General features: G+C 38.6%; 2 protein-coding genes across 2 annotated transcripts; one reads left to right on the top strand and one right to left on the bottom strand.

Moving 5' to 3' along the window:
- Positions 1-3,055: 3,055 nt before the first annotated feature.
- Positions 3,056-4,165, top strand: LOC139718404 (uncharacterized). Its single transcript, XM_071629880.1, has 3 exons — positions 3,056-3,335; positions 3,461-3,826; positions 4,017-4,165. The coding sequence occupies exons 1-3, from the start codon at positions 3,056-3,058 to the stop codon at positions 4,163-4,165; spliced, it is 795 nt and encodes a 264-aa protein (XP_071485981.1).
- Positions 4,166-10,416: 6,251 nt separating this feature from the next.
- LOC139718393 (uncharacterized) lies at positions 10,417-14,591 on the bottom strand. The gene is made up of 4 exons (XM_071629868.1): positions 14,569-14,591; positions 13,856-13,932; positions 12,879-13,011; positions 10,417-11,671 (listed from the first exon to the last, which is right to left on the bottom strand). Exons 1-4 carry the CDS (start codon positions 14,589-14,591, stop codon positions 11,023-11,025), a joined length of 882 nt encoding a protein of 293 aa, XP_071485969.1. The 3' UTR covers positions 10,417-11,022.
- Between the last annotated feature and the right edge of the window lie 7,519 nt (positions 14,592-22,110).

Raw genomic sequence — 22,110 nt, 5'->3', positions numbered from 1 at the left:
ATGGATGCAGCTACTGTACATCTTCATCAGCAAGACAGATGTCAACGACCAGCAGCTGAAGGTTCACAGGAGTTGATACTACATCGTTCTCACCTAGAAAGTTGTTGCTGCGCATTTGCCAGTATTAAGAGATACCGGTGTCAAACACTGCCAGCTGAAGGTTCACAGCTGCTGATATTGGACTGTACTATACTGACATGTCTTGGCATCTGGTCTAGTTATTTGTGTTTATACCAAGAAATACATGTTCTTCCAATGATATATTACGGGTCTTGTCTCATTTCTTGATTTGTTGAGAGATAGAAAGGGGATTATTACAATATCAGTATTGGTCAAAAAGAGTGCATCAAAATTTGCCTGAATCCGAAAGTGTGAATGTATCTGTGCGTGTGTGTTAGATAGAAAGCGGATGCGCGAATGTGATATCGATAATATTTAATATACCAACACTACATAAACCACACATAAACACAAAACATGACATCATTGTTAGGGCGATTCATACAAATCATTATACTTTTTTTTGTTACATCTGTCTGATTATCAGTTGTGTGCTGGTGTGAGATAGCAGCGAAGACAAAACAATCCCACATATTTTAAAACAACTCATACAAAAAAAAAGAGAAAAAAACCTGCGGACCAGTAACTCCAAAGCGTAAAATGTACTTTGATTACGCGAAAAAAAAGTTTCAGTAACTTGAATGGGTAACTGCCCAATTAAAAATGATTTATAAGAAGTTACAACCAGACATGAAAATTTTCTGTGGATCCGCGGTGATACGCAAGTTAGACTCTCCCGGAAAAAGTCATTCCGTCAAATATTGGTGTATGACCAGTCTTTTTGTTTTGTTTTGTTTTTAGTTTTTTTATAAACCAGAACAGTCACAATTGTGTGTCATCTTTATCAGAGTTATGAAATAAAAGGTAAACTTAGGATTCTTGACTTTTTGGTTTTTGGTAATGGTAGCATTCCTGAGGGATAATCATCCAAACATGAGGGAGGTGTGTGTGGAAACACTGTTATATGTGATGCAGAAATCAAGTATTCAACATGAGGTCTTCCCGCCCTACAGGATCACTGTTGGGGCAAGAACCACCAGAGCCAACTAAAGTTGATGAAGTCTAACTACAGACTTGATTGTCAACCGAAAGGAGGTGAGCAACATAAATATTTGTAAAAATTTACATGATCAAGACAATAGTATAAATCCAGTTGAAGGAATGTAATTGATGTAGATCTAGGATATTTTATTACCAGATTATCCTAGGTTCTTCGTTCATGATCTCCTGTGTATTGAACACTACAGAATAAGTCATTCCATACATTGGCTTTATTTTCACCATCAAATATCTTAACACCATCCTTGATAGTAGATGATGATATCATGAAATGTCTATGGTAATTGAAGAATTTTTGGGGGTTTGCTCTGAATCTGCTGCACCAAGTTACTTTTGTAGTTTTGTTTGGCTTCATGTACTTTTTGCTTTACTTCAGAATCCAAAAGATCACCTTGCAATCGATGTGCATATAGAGTATGAACTTTGACATGAACTCTACCTGCTCATCTTTTCCTCTTGACTTTTTTGATGGATTTAAAATTAGTCTACAGTGGCTGGTGTCTCTGGTTGACCTTCACCAGTTTGTATTGAACAAATTTTTCAAGGCAAACAAAATATTTCTTCTTCAGAAAATCCCACTTTTGATGAACAGTTTTCTTGTCAAAATTGGTCTTCCAGTCTGTATATTGGATCTTAGAATTAAAGCTGTCATAGTCTCCCTTGGAATACAGCCATACCTTTTGAGGTGCATAACTTATTCTTGGAACTGGAACTGCTGAAGTGATATGACACATACAATGATTACTCATGATGAATGTATCACTCACTCCTGCACTATATATAAATAAATAGATAATATAAAAATAATAAAACATATATAAAACATATATATCTATCATGAGTGAATTCAGCATCTGGCAGTTTCATCTAGTCAAGTTTCTGCCACAGCACTAATAAACATCAATGTTGTCATCATTTAATAAGTCCTTTAACTCGACATACTTATTCTTTAAGCTGCATGAACAAGCTTTAATGGGCTGAATTCTTAAATTGTGTTGTGCACATGCGAAGAAAAATCCTCGTAATCTTCCATTTTTGAAAGGCAATCCGATCATAAAAACTATCCCAAACTGATCTAGAAGTACTTAAAAGCTATAAACATGAAACTTGAGAGAAAAAAATTATCCCAAATGATGAAATTTTAAGAACAAAAACTGTAGCTCTGTGTGGGACTACTGATGTGAATTTTGTTGCCCAGTAACATTAATATCTTTAGAAGTCCAGTTATTGGATTTGAAAATAGAGATGATTTAGCCTTAAAACTGTAGGCCCTCTATCAGTTTATGTGTACGTTTTGTAAGTTGTATAACCAAATCAGATGCTAAAATGATACTGTCCTTGGTTTTATTGCTGAGGAAAAGTTACCTTATGCTATTGCTCCAAAACTTATCAAACTTTCACAAGAGCTTGCTTGATGTGAACCACTAACTCTAATTACAGATAAACCTTCAACTTCAAGTTCGAGCTCAAGTGTCAATGCCGGTTCACCTTACGGGCTTCATCCCATAGCTGGTCCCTAAAATGTTCCTCATCCTTACACACCAGCCAGACAAAGGTCAACAAACCAAGAAGCTACTGTCCTTGGCTTTATTGCTGAGGAAAACTTACCTTATGCTACTGCTCCAAAACTAATCAAACTTTCACAAGAGCTTGCTAAAGACAAGAAAACACTGGAAACAGTTTCTCTTTTGAGAACAGCAGCATCATACAAGATGCAGCATGGGTTGGCGAAGACATTTCACGATGAACTTATTTAGGACTTAAACACATTTCAGCCTTCAATATCGATGAAGCAACTAGCAACAACACAATTAGAGTTTTGCCAGTGTTAGTTAGGTATTACAAACCTTCTCAGAAAGAAGTAATCACATGTCATTTGAAGTCAATCAGCTTAGTACGTATCAATGCTGAATCCATGTATGAAGCTCTTGTAGACATGTTTGAAGAGTTCAATTTACCTTGGACAAACTTGCTATTGATTCTGATGGACAGCTGTGCAGTCACGCGAGGATCGAAGTCAGGCCTTGAAACACGAATCCGTGCCAACAAAGCACCTCATCTGCTGGATGTTGACGGGGATTCATGCCATCACGCCCATAATGCAGCCAAGACACTTTGTGAGCCGTTTGGATATCATTTGGAGGGCCTCATCAAAGACTTTCACACAGATTTCATGTGGTCAGCAGAATCCCATCAAGAAATATGCCAAATTTTGAGTATCAAATACATGCAACCACTTAACTACAATGCACATTGTCGGCTCAGTGTGTATAACACAGGCAGTGACCTCCGCCGCATGTTTGATGCTCTCACCTTATTCTATTTTGGCTTTTTGTCAGAGGAAGAGCTGTGACCGGGATATACACGAAACATAAGTTGAGTAAAGAGGCACGTCAGCAGGTGGTACAAGAAAGAAAACGCTGCTTAAACAAGTCAGGAATGACAAAAGAAGGGACAGAAAGGAAGAGAAGAACAGTGAACAAGCTACGAGTATTCATCTGCAGGAAGACAACGGAACTCCAACTTTCCTTCTTTATGTCGGTATTGCCATTGTTACAAAAGTATGCGAAAACATTCAAGATGACAGAACCTCTTATCTTTAAACTGAATGACTACCAAGCGGAACTCCTGAATGATTTTCTAGTTTGTTTCATCAGACCACAAGTGCTGACAAAAGCAGAAGTCCTTGGTGATCTTGATGTTAGAAGTAAGACGAACTTGCTACCCAAGAAGAAGATGTTTGTGGGGAAAGCTGCAAAGGACTTGATAACTGATGATGCAGCGACTTGATTTTAAATTCTTGGACAATGTGCAACAAGCGTACACACCATGTACAGAACGACTGCAAAAGAAAATGCCCCTCAATAATCCATTTTTGAAATGTGTATCTGCTATAGACCCAACAGAGGTGCTGAGGGGACATTCAGAGACACTTCGCTACCTGCTGAAGCTGACTGACTTTGCCAAGCATGTGATTTCTGATGCCCAGACGGATGAGTTTGAGCTGGATTGTAGACGGTATGCAGCAACAAAACAGGCAGTATGAAGTGGTGTTCCTCCGAGCGGGGAGCAAGAACGCACCTCAATGGCTAACAAAGTTGCACCATGTGGAGGCTGGGACACCAGGTCAACCTACTGTATGATGGAGAGGGAATTGGCCAAGGTTCTCGTTGGCCTGGTACACAAGATCACAGAGACCGTCTGCGAGATGACGTACAAAGATGGAGTCTTGTTCAACAAGCTGGAACGATGCAAGGAATTCTTTGTTGACGCTGTGGTGGGAGTTCAGACCTAGCAAAGAGGTGCAACGAATAGTGACGCTCCAGTGTTTTGCCCTACCCAAGGTTCTCCTTGGCTGGGTACACAAGATCACAGAGACCGTCTGCGAGATGACGTACAAGGACAGAGTCTTGTTCAACAAGCTGGAACGACGCAAGGAATTCGTTGTTGACGCTGTGGTGGGAGTTCAGACCTAGCAAAGAGGTGCAACGACTAGTGACGCTCCAGTGTTTTATGTGTTTTTATATATGTGTTTAAGATAATGTGGACTGCTATCAAGAGAGCTTTGTTTATTCATGTACTTAAAGGACAAGTTCACCTTCATAAACATAAGGATTGAGAAAATGCAACAATATTAGTTGAACACATCAGTGAAAGTTTGAGGAAAATTGGACAATCGATGCAAAAGTTATGAATTTTTTAAATTTTTGTGTTGGAACCGCTGGATGAGGAGACTACTACAGCTTGTGAGTCATATGCGTACAACAGTATAAAGAAAATATAAAAGAAAATTCAACATATTTTCACTTTTTTCGCATAATAAAAGAGCAATTGACTTGCCTCTTTCTAAAGGCAGGGGGAATAATATTACCCATAACATTTATTGGTAACGAGTCAGGGGAATGTGTACTTTTTTTCAAAAGATGGAATTTTGTGAAATTCTCTTTATATGTTCCTTATATTGTTGTACGCATGTGACATCTAAGTTATTCATACACTGCAGTAGTCTTCTCATCCAGCGGGTACTGCACAAAAACTTCAAAAATTCATAACTTTTGAACGGATTGTCTGATTTTCCTCAAACTTTCAATGATGTGTTCTACTAATATTGCTACATTCTCTCAATCCTTATGTTTATGAAGGGGAACTTGTCCTTTAAGTATAAATATAATTTCATCTACCGTAAGAGTTACCACAGGAAAAGTACAAATCACCTCAAGAATGGTAATGCATACACAAGGTGATCTTTTAAATCTACGTCATAAAAATGGTGGAAGACCAAACTATCTATAAATAACTCAAACGTGAAGTAATGATTCAGCTTTTACTATGGTGATGACTTAAGTTATATAAGTACATGTTCATGCAAAGTTGCAAGAAAGTCTTTCATGTTTTCACGCAAGATACTTGTTGTTTTAGCTTGTTTTAGTGAGCTTAGAAGGAGAGGTAAGGTTGCTATGCTAATTGGAGAGGTTCAAATAAGCAGGTCGATATTGCGTTATTGTTTATGTTTCTAATTGTAAGAGATACAGAATTTTAGAATCCGGTTTTGGTCATTTCATAATGTATGAGAAGACATGCTCTCGTCAAGGGACTGACTAGTCTTAGGGAGGGGCTGTGTAATGAAATGAGTTTAGAGCACTGGAAGTAGGTGTCTCTGGTACGTCTAGTAGGACGTACGTGGCGTGCGGTGACCCCGTGACCTTAAAAGTTGTAGTGGGGGGCACGGGTCGCATGTGGGTTTACTCTTGCTTGGGCAGTGTGAGCGAGCAGTTGTTAGCTGACTCTCCACAGAGGTGGACGTGGTCCGTGGTGTGTCTCCCCGTGCTTTGTTATGTATTGTATACAATATCAGCTCTTTCATGAGAGGTTTCTCACTATCTCACCAAAAAATGTTAGAAACCTGAAATTAGGTCTTAAAGGGATGGTACAGTATTGGTGGAGATGAGAATTGGGCTTTTAACTTTTTGTGAGATACCAAGAAAACACTTATGATATAGTACAGAGCATACCATTTTAAGAGGAATTCAAAGTTTATTTGGGCAATTCCACGGTAACTCGCGTTACAAATAATGGGTACATTTTGGGGATAATGTGCCAATATCTTTGTAATTGGTAGGATCTACAAGTTACTTTTTTCATCATGGGTTAAGTAGACATACACCAACTAAATGAATCCAAAAAGAAAAATAAAGGACAAACATGTTGGGATTCTTGAATCATTTAATTTCGGTAACTCGCGTTACACAAAAAGGACATGGTCAATTCTATGAAGACCTCTTTTTGGAAAGTCTCCTCATACTAGACAATCTTGATAAAAGTTTTCCTACCTTGAATTGATAGTGGGTTAGGACTCATAAATTAACAATATCAGAGTTGAGTAACAATGACCTGGAAAAATGTAGGGAGCCTTTATGTCGGTAACTCGCGTTACGGTAACTCGCGTTACATTATGTCCACTAACACAGGGTGACACAAATTGATGACATACAATTGTTCTGATGGCACTGAATCTTGTGTTGAATAATCTGAGAGATGCTTATTTGTGTAGATAGTAAAACGAATATGTTAAACAAATGTTTTACTAATAAACCCAATAGAAGAGTGTGTTTAAGACTAATAAGAGCTTCACTCCTCATAGAGACCTTGAATATGTTTGAATATATACTAGATGATATAGGTGTATTATCACATTGTAAGTTTCAGAGTGTAAAGATGAAAAATGTTGAAAGTCTTTTTAAAACAAAACATAAAAGTATCAAACCCTATATACAAGTTTACGAAACAGCTTACAATCTTTCAAAAATTCAAATCCTATCTTTGTGAGGAGTGAAAACTAGTACATTTCTTTGCAACTGATTGACAAAAAGACCAGTTCGTAATTCCACTTTGTGCATGAACAAAAAAAGATCATTTGTACGAACAGGCATTTTGGTTTGTAAATTCACTGACATAAGCATCTGTGATGCGATGATTATTCATGCGATCCTTATCTAAATGATGCTTGCCAGCACATCCACCTGACAGCAAGAATGGTATTTTGCAATATAAACGGAAATAAGCTGTTACTGCATTCAATACAAAACAATGAAATGGATGCCTGCTAAATTATAAACTGATGGGAGTATTCTGATCCCCTGATCTACAAAATGCAAGTTCATTCTTTTTTTGAACAGAAGTTCCATGAATTGTTATGTCATGCAAGCTTATGCATTATGCTGCTTTGAAAACAAGTGAAGTGCCGAACCAACTGAGAAAAAAGAAAGGTCATTTGTACCAATGTGTACATGAGCTACAGTGTATACGAACTGGCTTATTACCCTACATCGACGTAAATAAGCACTGAATTGATCAGTGTTTTAGTAGTAGCCATGATAAAAAAGTCATGGGCGTACATACATACTCAAGCAGTATTCAAACTTACGACCTCCTGATCACCGGACAGGTGTCATCTCCACTAGACCACCGTGCTTTCGCCCGACAGCAAGTGCTGGTTCTAATCCTTATAACATGCAGTGGGTACTGCGTAATTATTCAAATTCATGAAATTCTTCCGTTGAGATGTTTTCATTGCAACTGATTGACAAATTGCCCTACATCAACGTTAATAAGCTCACTGAATTGATCAGTGTTTTATTAGTAGCCATGATAAAAAAATCATGGGCATACATACTTGAGCAGGATTCGAACCCACAACCTCCTGATCTCCGGACAGGTGTCATCTTCAGTAGACCACCGAACAAGGATTAGAACCAACACTTGCTGTGCTTTATAGCATTCTGTAATAAAAATTCTGTAATACTGATGCAGGCAATTCAAAAGATAAATCTAATGGTCTCATTCACTGCTGGATACATGTACAGTATGCAGTGAAAGCCAGGCTAGACTCTTCAATGTGGCATGTGATCAGTGGCCTTGATGCTAATCACAGTTTATTAGGCTGCCCTCCTTTGTTTCAGTCCAGCATAGTGTGTATAGCACTGCATTTGATTGTTTTCACCACAATCTAGCTCAATTAAGTGCTAAAATTTGCTTATGTTGGGGGAAACTTGTGTTTATAGTTGGTAACTCGCGTTACATGCCGGTAACTCGCGTTACATGGTAACTCGCGTTACACTTTTCATTGACATTTTTTAATGTGATAACAGTGTTTATTCAAGTCAACATCCTGTGTACAGTATCAGGGTGTGATGAATTTAGAAAATTACGATTCCCAACAAATTACCTCCACTGCTTCCTTCAGAATGAAAAATATTTCTTGTTTCGGTAACTCGCGTTACATGGCTCAAGGGCTGAACTTTCACATGTGGTGATTAGAATTTTCTGAAGGTGGCATAAAAATTTCCTCATGGGAGACTGAAGTAGAACCAATTTGCTTCTTTAAAATAAATTAATTGAAGTGCTAGTAGAATTTTTCTATTAAAAAAAAATTATATCAAGTTAAGCATGCATTTTAGCAATTCGGATGACTGAAAAATTGTCTTCAACATTTGTAGCTGTTTCTCGGGAAATATTTGACCGATTGATATAATTCTTTGAGTTTCTTTAACTTCAATATATGGGTAATACATAATGAGTAATTCTTTTGCAATATGATAAAGTTGAAATTTCAGTGCCATGTCCACATTCCCATGGAATTGCCCATTTGATGAAAATCGGGTTTGGAATGGCTAAAACATCCAAAAACAAAGTAAAACAAAGCAATCGTAATTAAGTGTGGGTCCCACACTGTATTAGAATCGCTCTTTTTTGGATATCTCAGCCATTTCAAAACCAATTTCCATCAAATAAACGTTGAATTCCTCATAGAATTACATGCTCTTTCATATTTCATAAGAGGTTTCTCATTATTTCACCAAAAAATGTTAGAAACCCGAGATTAGGTCTCAACCAAAACTGTACGATCCCTTTAACCAAAACTACATGTATACGATCCTTTTAAGCATGAATTCCGCCCCACCAACTCTTCCACCAAACCGTTATTTACTGGAAATCATGTCCAGTGCCATCATTCCATATAGGAATGTTCCTCCCTCTCTGAAAAATTTAAGGGTGCTGCCACGAACAAGTGCAAGTTTTCTTCTGAATGGATGAAGACAGTTGGCTCTTTTATAGTAAAAGGAGACAATGTTCATTCATTCCATTGCACAATATGCAACAGGACAATATCATGTGGCGAAGTCTGCAATTTGGACCTATAATAATGAGCATAGCTCAAAGGATTAAAGTGATAGTTGTAATTGAAGGTATATTTCCTTTTTGTCTTTCAAAAGAAGTAAAAAATAGTCACATAAGTATGCACCAGATCGCACCATTAAGAGCTAAAAATTGAAAAAGCGCCCTACCATAACAGGGGGGACACCAACACAATAATGATACAATAATGACCTTTACTCCATTTCACCTGTGGGGCCAAATACAGAAACTGGACTAAAGGCCATCATTGTGTCTTATATTCTTCTCAGAACCCCATATGACATGGCTTACATGAACACACACACTGAATAAATAGCCAGTCATTGGCTGCTGACACCCGTTGCTTTGCATGATTTGAATTTGTGTTATAGAGTTAAGTATTGTATTTCTGAATTCAAACAAAAGAGGTTTATGTCAGTTGATCCAGCACTCAATTTTTTGTTGGGCTAATAATTTGATATTAATCACATTTTTCACCTAATCACTGTCATTTGCATGTTCACGTCTCTTCTATTTTTCAGACGTTCAGACTCGCTGATTCTAGTTGATGACCACATTCAGTTGAAGACCAGTGGATTTCTGGTAATGCCTGTGATGTTTTTAACATGACTTCTCTATGTTGACCATACAGGCGATAATTTGTAATATCCATGCCCATAGTTCCTCATGTCCATTGTTCCTCTTAGCAAGGAAAAGGATGCCACCCTTAAATTACAAAAGCATAAAAAAAAACCCTGCCCTGCAGGCACCCTTGAAACTTCAATGCCACACAGATACTCCTGAGTGCATTCCGACCATGACACATGTTCAGATAGAGTACACGATGGAACTCAACAGATGTGTTGCCAAACAGAATAATACCCAGTCACCTCCCATGAACAAAGTAACTAGACCCAGCAATCCCAATGATGATGTAGTGAGAGCACATGAGGTAGAAAATCAAGAGGCTGCAGAGATTAGTGAGACAGAAAATGACCAACTTGTATGGCAGTGAGCTCAAATGGGACCTCTCCACACAGGTACCACCCAGGGATTGGCCCAACAGCAAAAAGTGCCCAAGCCTAAAACAATCTACCTGTGTTAGGTATGCAATACCACAATATTTCTACCCCATTTCCATCCTGTCCCTCTCTAAAACTTTTGGAATTTCTGGATAAATGCAATGATCTAAACAGAAGAACTTGCTCTCACAAGTTTAACTCATCCACCTCTGGTATTTGAGTGAAGCTAACCAAGTTACTTCAAATTCTGAGTTAAATGACATTACTAGGATGGATGTGGTTTTGAGCTTCACACTTTCATCCCCGCATCCATCGTGACTGGATATGTTATTTTTCTCTTCTTACAGATCAAAGTAATTGGATTGTGAATTCAACTCAGTTACCCAAGAACCAGGTAACAGTAATAGTGAGAAAAGTTGTGTGATATAATATCGGTATGCTGTCTTCTACAGCAGAGGCAAAACACTCTGTGCCTCAGATGGGACATACTATGGAGATCCTATGTGTGAGAGAGTCACAACCAATGCATGCATAAGGTCTCGCTTCATTCATTCAAAGAGCAGAGTGCATAACCCGGTGAAGTGGTCTGTCCAAGTGCATACAACTGGACACCATGGAAGACTAGCTAGAGCAGCTGAAAATGGGCTGATCCAGCCATCCGTCTATTAAATTTCCTGCAGAAATATGACACATCTTTACAAAGAATCTAAATTTCTATCCAATTCTTACATTTCTTCTTCTTTTTTCTTTTTTTGACAATGACTTCTTGACTATTTGTGGTTGTGTCAAAAATATCTGTTTTCTCAGAGTCTTCCCTCAAAACTTCATTACATTCACTGCCAGGTTTGGACTTCTTCTTTGCTTTCTTTTTCTTCCTATTCATTGTGTTTGTAATGCTATCACCATTCATCATAGTGACTACTTTCAGTTTATCTTGTGCCTCCACTGACTCTCTCCTTTCTGCATCCACCATGTCACCTGATTCACAGCTGAGTCTCTCCTGACCCTGGACATCTTTCCTCTTTTTCTTCTTCTTCTTCTTCTTCTTCTTTGTTGGCTGGGCCTGGGAGTGCTCTGCTTCACTCAAACATGACTTGTCAACCACCTCAGATTTACCTCTGTCCCTGATTATGCTTCCGTTCTGCTCTATCTCTGGAGCACCCCGCTTCCTATGGGTGTGGTCAGATCCATGTTCAGAGTCCCCAAAACTATCATCTTCTTCACTGCTTTGACTGCCATTCACCTGGGCGGTCCTTTCACCTGAAATCTCCGCCAACCTGACAGACGAGATCAAGATCTGCTCACCTGAGATGGCTGCCTCCGCAAGTCGCTTGTTCTCAACCTCAGAATCACTGCTGTTTGAAAAGCAGAGAGGGAAAAATTTGAACTTGAAAGAAATCCCTGAAACAATATAACACTTACAGGAATGAACAAACCATTACACTGTGTATTTCTCAACTTGGGATGACAAAGGCTTATTAATACTTTCTCTATGACAAGTAGTAATCCTCTACTGCAGGTTTTAACATTCCCACACAACTTTGTGCTTGAGTTACATATGTACTTGCATATCTAAACTGCTTAATGGTCTGCAATGCAGTAAACATGCGCCTTTTTTTTTGTAAATCTGAGTCGTGGTTGACTGGTTCAGGGACTAGACTAGTCTACTCATATGTAAGATCAACTAATCCTACAAGGATGTTATTTGTATCAGAGTAACACATGAAAAGGAAAAACAATCAGTGGAAATAAGAGCAAAATCAAGTGCATCGAGTCACTCTTTATTGTGTTTAGAACAAAACAGGGATTTAAAAGGTCATGACAACCACTGTATTAAAGAGACTATTAGATCAATCTGAAACTTCATTCATGATTATTGCAAAGTTTCAAAGCTACAGAGCTGACTGAGCTGACAGAAATGTTTGAAGCATTTTAATTTTGCAAATTTCAAAAGAGCCATTTGTGAAATCGTGCAACAGTGTACGCGTTTTGAGATACAGGGTCACATACTATTTGATCAGTATCATAATAGAAAAGATGAAAAGAGAGATACCAGTGTTGACTGGAACTCATAATTTGGAATTCCAATTTTAATATTCCTCCAAAACATATCTGAATATCTAACCCTTTGTGTGTTAGTTGGCAAGCCCCACTCAGTCAATGGCTTGCTAGCTTTACATATTTTACTCAAGCACACACTAGTGCACAAGAAGCCAATCAATGAATCGCAATATTCCACAGATCATTGAAAGCACCATAACCATATTTTTGTCATAAAATTTACACCTCAGCAAAGCTTGCACAATTTCTCTTCAACTTTGCTATGCTGCAATGCTAGCATAAATGCTTCCACAAAAAGTTGTGTGGCTTTGAAAAACAGGATGCTTTTAAACAGCACTCATGCCTCGTGGTCTCAGAATAATGCGGCACACAGCGGGTTTACACTGAGGCACAGAAAGAGTTAAAGAATTATTGCTGGAATTGTTCATGTTCTCCAAAAAGGTCAATTCTTTCAATACCAAAAATACACTTTCTATCTATTCGTCTCTCCCTCCAACTCACCTGTCCTCTGGGTCTTCAGTCGGGAGCTTCCTCCTCCTCTTGCGCCCAATATAAGGCCTCTTCTGCCTCACTGGTGGAGGAGGGCTGGATGTGTCGGGAGCACAACAGGAAGTGGAGAGCAGCTTGAATGCATCTGAATATTCACAGGAAACAGCACAGCTTTCATTGCATCATTTTGAGGGACATTAACATCCACATTTTAAAACAACTTATCAAGAGATTGCTGGGTATCAGGTTTATTACTGGTTTCAGGTTCAATGATGGCAAATTTGATGTAAAAAGCACCTAGCAAATGCACAGAAAAGGGCAATAAATATTATGGCTGGGTCCTTTCATGTAATGTTACCCCTTCCATATAATATATTACACAGTCCCTGCAATACTCTCAACTGTATCAATGTATGGTCTCAAATTTAACACTACATTGCATACATCATAATAAAATGTGGAAAAGCACATCAACAGCACAATAAAATAGTACAAACAGAGAAATGTGGTTTAGAAATGTGAATGTATGCACACAGAACACTAGGTAAAAATATGCATAATATCATAAAGCCAAATATGCAGCTTGCAATAAACATAAAATGCAACGATTAAAATGGAAAGATGAAATAACTGCCACAAGCATCACACGTCATATTCTTCTGAGTACCATGCATGGGACTAGCAGAGAGGTAGTTCATATACAAGAGTCATAATCATGATGAGTACATCTTGTGGAAAAACTTGCAAGGCCTTAGTAAGCCCATATAGTACTACAGATCCTGGCCTTCATTACAGTGGTAATCCCAAGATCCAAGCTCAAGGTTTGTCGTACCATTCGCAGATAGCTGCACACAGATATATGTTCCTCGTCAATAACACCTTGCTCACAAAAGCAGAAATAAATTGCACGGAAGATATGCCCAATCTCGTAAATGCCTGAAAAACACAAACATTTTTACAACAACTCATCCAAAGCATGAAATACTCACCATCATGGTGGTCCTGCAGGGTTGCACCAATTTGTACTTGTCCCTTTGTGTCCTTTGGATCCACGGTTTCAAAGGATCTGTAAAGACACGATGGTGTGATAACATGCTACTTGTACAATTTACATCAGTTCTCTGCAGACTTATATACTTTTGATATGGGCTGAATACCTGAAAAGCTCCTGCATACATCACAATAAGTTGTCAGGCAACAACCCCCCCCCCCTCATAAATAATAATAATAATAATAAATAAAATAAATAAATAATATAGATAAAATACACATGACTATCTTTTAATAAAATTAGACATCCTCTCTGTTCTTTGCAAAGCTTCCAAAGTCTATCAAATTGATTTAAAAACCATGTCATATCTGGTTCCACAAGAAAAATGATTAATGAGACCCAAATTTTTATGAAGAAAAAAAAAGAGGTACGAAAAGAGTGATGGCAGCATCCTTTTAGATTGTGCTCCGGATAGGAAAAAAATAATAAACAAATTTAATTCCTTCTGCACACTTGTAAATATAATATGATGCTCTCATACACTATCAATTTTTCGAACACATTTACCATATCACATCAATACAAAAATCAAGCCATGTAGGGCCTACACACACACTGCAATGAGGCAGACAAAGTTACTGGAAAACCATAAAAACAAACAATCAGATGTGTGACATCAGTATTGAAGATTCTTCAGAGTGAATTAATTACAGATATGATTTGGTATCAGGCATATCAACTCACCTATCCAAGAATGATGAGAGTTTCTTGGCCACAAAGCTCCTCATTTCTGGTGTTGCTATGACATTCTTGTGATCTTCATTGAATTGGTCATGATAGTCTTCTGCTATTTGCTTCCTGCAGAGAGGTCATGGCAAGTCAACAAACTTTGATTATCTAACAAGCATTTTATATGATTTGTGCTGCCAATGGCAAGGTATATGAGAGAGGCCATTCCATTATCATCATCTGCATTATCCCCCAAGAGAAACAATAGATGACACTTAATGGTAATGCAATGCATGTTATAAACAGAATAAACAAAGTTTAGTAGAATGGCTGCTTTCTCAATGAAAAACTACCGCATCTGTATTGACTTTTTTAAAAAATGACAAAAATATGGCATAACATACTGTAGATAGTGGATATTTGCAGGGGATTCTTTTTTGTGAATTTTGCAAGTTAAAAAAATAATAATTGCCAATTTAACAACCCACCAAAATATCACCCTCTGGTTACAGTACTGAGTATGAAAGCAGTGTATGTACATGTGACAGTAAGATGGGCAGGCAGCAGCTGCACACATGCCCAGCCTAGTACGTGCACATGCACGCCTGTATCCCGAGTGCATGCTACCAGTACGATATTCACCTGCCCAATTGCAAATTTAAACACCATGGACATTGTCTTGACACTCCCAATTCATGAAATGTTATGCAAGCAAAATATTTGGCATCTACAGTACTTTAAGGTAATATCTTTGCTGTAGACAATGGATATCAAACTGTGGCTGGTCTTGACTTCACTTCATGAAACATTACAGTATCACAAGTCATTACCTGATGCTGGGCTTATCAGTGACAACAGACTTCGTTTTAACACAGGCATTTTGTCCGGATGAGAGTAGTGTGGATTTTTGCTGGGCCCGCCTATTTTGACCTGAAAGTCAAAATGTATTGAAGGTGAGATAGAACTGCACACTGCTGATAGTACATAAATATATGCATCATTTGTGGTGTGTCTCCAGAATGAAATCTTAAAAAGCTTCCAACATTCAGGGTGAAGAATGTTTCTCCATCTTGGAATGGACATAAGAAGGGTATGCCTTCATCAAAATGACTGAATGATACATAAAATCAATTTAATCAATTATTTCTTTGACTAAAAGTTAAAGTCTGTACTCGGACTGTGATTTTGTAGCCAGTAAAAATTCTCCTCTTTATGAAATTTCACAGGTTCAAGACATTTATTTTATTCATTTGTTTAGATATTGGTTTTATTTCAATATTTGTGTAGATATTGGTTTTATTCACTCATTTACCCTCAATGACACAAGCTAATTGAACTTAAAATCATCAATTAATAAAATGTGCTATGCCGACCTCCTTGAAAGTGACATAACAATTAACTCCACTTGACTGCAGTCACTCAAAAGGAAGGAGACATTTACAAAGTTGTAATATCACACATTTTAAAATCAAGAAAATTAGAAACAAAGAGATGAAAATGATATTCAAAAGGTATCAAAGAATTACAATTTACACACAGCACAGATGCATACCAAATGCAAGAAGCGAATAAATTCGGCACTGTAAAAAAAAAGAGAAAATAATAATAATAAAAAAAAGACATGGTAATATTCAATTAGACTACTGTAAATGTTCATATTTTCACACAATTCATTCTTTTTTTTTTGCACTGAGCGGCTCAAAAACATATTCGCACCAAGCAATTGCTTACTTAATCGTGTATGTTTTCATCTAATTCACAAAAATGACAGAGTATGATTTGACATCACCCTGCACGAAATTTGACGGGAAACACTGCCCAATCCATTCTAATGTACGGCCACGGCCCACACACAAAACTGCATTTCATGATTTGTACTGCATACAAGCATGCACTGAAACAAATACCACCAATACCGTACTTTGGCACATGCTCACACACACACACAGACACACTCATACCACAGGGACAAAGCACATGATTCAACCTGCTCAAAAAATTGTGAAGATATTATCACATTAAAATCACTCACACATTTCAGAATGTGTGCTAGCCAGAAGTAGTGCAAAATACTTGAAAATTAATGTAAATATGTGGAATTTCTGCATCTCCACGAGAACATCTACAAAAGTATGTAGATCTCTATAAAATGTGGTCTAGCTAGTAAACTTTACAGAATTTAGAAATTTGTATCACGCTTATATTCATCGACTGTCTCATTTTAATCATAACTCGTGCACGTACGTACGAATGCGAATTAACTGTATCAATATCACAAACATCATTCATTGTTTGCTTAGATCTAGGCCTACTCTAACTACACGCAGCCGCTGTCGCGAAGCGACGCGGCTGCACCTCTATTCCCTCGCAGACGTTGTCATTTTTCAGTGTGGTTGTGCGACTCCTTCATGAATATCTTTATTAATCGTGGAAAACTAAAATACAAGGAATTATCGTAATCTATGATAATCATTCAATAATCGGTACGCGATTTTTTGTTTAATTACGTCAAAAACTCACCGAAATCTGTGGCTGAAATCAGGCCTGTAAACGTCCTTATTGCTTCACTCCTCATCTGCGTGTTATTTGAATGGCATTCACTCTCGTATACTACAACGTACAACATAGGTAGTCGGAGAGCTAGAGGGCGCCTCTCCGACTACCTACGTTGTACGTTGTAGTATACGAGAGTGAATGCCATTCAAATAACACGCAGATGAGGAGTGAAGCAATAAGGACGTTTACAGACCTGATTTCAGCCACAGATTTCGGTGAGTTTTTGACGTAATTAAACAAAAAATTGCATACCAATTATTGAATGATTAGCATAGATTACGATGATTCCTTGTATTTTAGTTTTCCACGATTAATAAAGATATTTATGAAGGAGTCGCACAACCACACTGAAAAATGACAACGTCTGCGAAGGAATGGAGGTGCAGCCGCTGTCCCTACAGCGGCTGCGTGTAGCTAGGCCTACTCTAGCTCTCCCTGGCCCTGGGGCAGAATAATCCTTTATTAAAGGCTTTAATAATAGAGGAATGACCATGAATTCCTCCATATCCAGGAAACTGAATCCATTTTACTGCAACATATCAGACTGCTTTAATGAATGTCTAGCTAACCCCGGGCCGGGGCGCTCCTTGTACACAGTTATACTGTGGCGGATGGGAGCATCTTATACGCTTCTACGCAAGCGCTAGACAGAGATTCTATACAAAACTGCTGCTGACACAAATCTGAACATACGGGGCTTGGGCCTTGCATTTGGTCAATGTCCCCAGCACTTAGTTTGGTCAATTTGGCTGGGTTTCTGCAGAACTGACAAGGCAAAAAAAGTTAACATCGATACATTTAAGGGCTTGTTCTCTTGGTCTTACTGAATGAATCATGGTTCCAAACAGCCGAAGACAGCCGTTCACTTTCGGCTTCGTCCTCCGATGAAGAACTCGTTTCTTGTTTTTTCCTCCTCATGTGAGATGCCATCACATGTGCGCTGCCATGTTTATGCGTATTACTTTTCCGCTAGTCATGCATACAGACCAGAATCGGTGAATGACTCCTTAATTTTTATATTATCAGGTGTTTTGAGTTAAAAAAACTCGGTCATTATACCCATAGGACACAAATTACATGTAATCAAAATATTTATGAGTACAAAAGTATCCCTTTTTAGAGCCATAGATTTTAGAGCCATAGATAGTGTTCCAGTAGCTGACGTTAATCAATGGGTTTAAAATAGCTAGACTATCATGACAGGTGAATTTTATGGAACGCCAAATGCTTCAAGAGAGAGAGAGAGAGAAAGAGAGAGAGAGAGAGAGAGGGGGGGGGGGAGGAGGAGGGAGAGAGCGTCTATCTCTTCATTAATACTTATAGATGAAAAACAGCAACTGCATGTATAACGGTGTCCCTTTTGTACCTACTCCAATGATGCCTCAAATCATCGAAATGATAATCAATCTGTCTAAAGTATCAATCAAACCAATCCCTTCAGTCTTGTAAAGCCTTTCCCATCCTCATCAAAAACTTTTCCTGGCCCTCTGATCTGTGCTATCCATCTTACACTCAAAATTTAATGTCAGAATATCAATTTTGATGGAGCTTTGCATTTTTTTTTAATATAGACGAAATAACAATGAGCGCTGAAATAATTGTGCAGACGGTGACCCTGTATAATTTGGTAAAATTAGAAATGTGCAAATAATTTCTTGTATTTTGCATTAAGGCCTAGCTATCACTTAGTACAGTACTCAATAAGAATGATTGAACAGCACTCCACTAGGGCTTAACATTCCTCTAATATCAAATCAACCATTAGGTGAAGTTCATTTATATCTTGCTTCTACATACAGACATGAAGCATTGACCGAACCCCAATAATGCATGAAGAAAGCATTCCCAAAACTAATTACTAAAAGTGTTTCTGATTATCAAGTTAAAGAAAAAAAAGTTTCTTTCCATACACTGGCTACAGAATTTGAGAATTTATAGTACAGCCCTAATTGCGATGAGAATAAGAATGTTTTCGGAATTACATTTTTAAAAAGTCACAATTAATGAACGAGGATAATGAGATGAGCAGTTTTATGTAAAAATGTATGATTGGATGTCAAGGAAGCAGAACAAACTAAAAGAAAGCATGTTAAGCAAGTGGTATGGAACAATGTGATGGATATTTATTTAGAGATCAGTGAGAATATAATTTCATGAGCTTCCTCTGTCATTGCCGCAGCCTAGCATGTTCACCAGAAGGGTTCGGGGATTTTCAGAGTATTGGTTTATCTGCTCAAGGACCACAATAAATTCCACAAATCTAGATACATGGCACTATCGATTTAAGTACTGCATAATGCAGTGGCGGATCCAGAGGGGGGCGCAACCGGCGCACGCCCCCCCCCTTTATTTTTCGTTAAAAACAAAAGAGATAAACAGAAAAAAAATGAAATGAAACCCGGAAGTGGCACCAGAAATTTTAGTCACGCCCCCCCCCCCCCCCCCCTTTACAGAATTCCTGGATCCGCCCCTGTAATGTGACAGTATGAAAATCGTCTGGAATTTCCCTTTATTTGCACCATGGAGCTAGTGAGTAGCTCCATGTTTGCACCAATTTACGTGCGGTTTTGACATCATAATCATGGTCTCCTGTATATACATTTTGGAAACCTTCGCTTTCCATAGCTCAGTGAAGCCACTTTTATGATGGTAGGAGAAACACGATCACTTATCTCCGTCAATCCACCTGCCAAATGGCATAGATCTACCGTGAGTACTCTGTGCACGTCAGGCCGTGATAGGGGTTATGAATAGTGACAGCAATTTGTAGCGTAGCAGAAGGAGCACATACTGTTGCGCTGTTGGCTGAATATGAAGAGAGCAGTTTCGACTTCCACACCGGGATCGAACGGGGATTGCGAGGGACGCACTGCGGGGTAGAAAGTAGGGCGTACCGTGTACCGCGTACAATATACCGCTGTACATCTCATGAACTAAAAGCGGCGACTGCAACTAGTAAAAGGCAAGCTGACGACAACTCTCCCGTGACTGAAGGTAGACTTTTCTTGACCACACCAGCAATCAATAGTTTTGGTGACTTTTACTATCTGATAGCTGCTGAAACAGGTTAGGTTCTACTTTACATTTTAAAAAATAAATAAAGCAGACTATATTGTGCATTTATACAAAATCGCCCCGCCCATCTCCGACTGATGATCCCAGTTTATTTTTCGTTTTGCGTTTAGTTATGTAACGTTACACTACAGTAACAAATACCGTAAATAGGGAAATGCATGTAAATAAAGTGTTACAACATGGCCTACTGTACTGGTGGCGCCTGCGCCTGCAAGAATATGCAGGTGGTAGTAAAAAAAAGAGAGACTTGGGCCCTATTCATTGACAAGTCTGTTCCAATGTTGTGAATGTAAATGATTGAATATATAATGTATGGGTAGCAGAGCTACCAATGCCAAGTCTCACGCATTCTGCGTGAGACTCGAGCATTTTTAGGGGCCGTCTCACAATCTCACGCATGGCACCCATTTTTCTCAAGCAGCGGGCAAAGTCTGCAACTTGGGTCTATAATAATGAGCAAAGCTCAAAAGATTAAAGTGATAGTTGCAATTGAAGGTATATTTTCCATGTGTCTTTCAAAATAAGTAAAAAATAGTCATGCACCTGATCGCACCATTAAGAGCTAAGATTAATTTAAGAATTGAAAAAACTCCCTACCGAGGCCGAGGGAGGCCACTGGGGAAAAAACTCCTCCCACGCCCTCGCTCGCGCGCACATTCGCTCGCCGAGATGCCGAGTCATGAAAATCTCACTCATCAAATTTTTTTGAACTTGGCATCCCTGGGGTAGTAGATGGGCATTGAATTCATATGTGATCAAGGTTTACAGCAATGTTGTCACATGTGCACATAGCCATGTAGGGCAATTAAGACTTCTTTATGTTCCCTCCCTCCTTCCCCTCCCCCCCCCCCCAGCCCCGCCCAACTCATATCCCACCGCACCACTTGCCAAATGTTGGGTTCCCAAGTAGCATGTTCGTAAACTGGCAAGGTGTATTGTTTGTTTGAATACTACATTGATCTGGGTATTGTTTAACTGTGACCAGCCCCACTGGCAATGCTTCGTGTTGGTTTGTGTACAAGGAGCGCCTCGGGGTTAGGTATTGTTATGCAACTCTATATTTCCACACGGAGCAATTCAAACACGTCATTCCAACAGAGTGAATATGACATGAAAGTGTCATCTGTTTATTCATTGCTGTGCTCTTACATGTTTCTTTTTAACCCGTTGAGGACGAGTCCCGAGTATACTCGGGCAAGCGTCTATGTGAAATGCATGTTGTAGCAAAATCAAACCGTCCTCAATGGGTTAATAGATGAGTAAAGGAATGAAAAAAAAAAAGGAAAATAGACATCACTTGGAAACTTTGTATGTGTGTAGCGAAGTAGAAGGGTGCTGATGTCTATTCTCTCTCTCTCTCAAAAAAAAAAGTAAAGAAAAAGGGATTGTCAATAAAGTCTGTTATATTTTTATGCTGGTTTCTTTCTTTCACCCCACTTCCCCATGACACCAAAAGTGTGACTGCATAAATCATAATATGTAATTCTGTCATTCTATTCCATTTTTTTACCCAGCACCAGCAATGAAAGGACAACTTCAAGGCAAACTATAGTTTTGCTTGCTATCGGGAGGAACAGCAGAGAGCTCAGTTGGTGAAAGTGGAGTTTGATTCATGGAGATTCAGAGAATGATGGGTACTGTATGCAAGTTCTTCTGCAGTCATGGAACAAACTGGCTGACCAGCACATGATGGGATCATGTACACCCATATCAGCCTTGCACTATTTTTTCGATGAGCCCATCTCAACATTGTGGATAGGAGGAAGGATGAAGGAAAAAAATCTGAAAGATCTTCGCTGAAGGCTCTTTTTATCATGAATTGAAATTAATACTGATTTGTTTCAGCTGAAAAGGAAAATGAGACTGTAATGGTTCATCTTAGTAGAACTTTGG

Source organism: Diadema antillarum, unplaced genomic scaffold (assembly GCF_040938485.1).
Source record: "Diadema antillarum isolate AM-2024a unplaced genomic scaffold, OU_Dant_1.0 scf00000008, whole genome shotgun sequence".
Lineage (NCBI taxonomy): Eukaryota > Metazoa > Echinodermata > Echinoidea > Diadematoida > Diadematidae > Diadema > Diadema antillarum.
The sequence above is the reverse complement of the archived record's forward strand: the minus strand, read 5'-3'. Positions and strand labels throughout refer to the sequence as shown.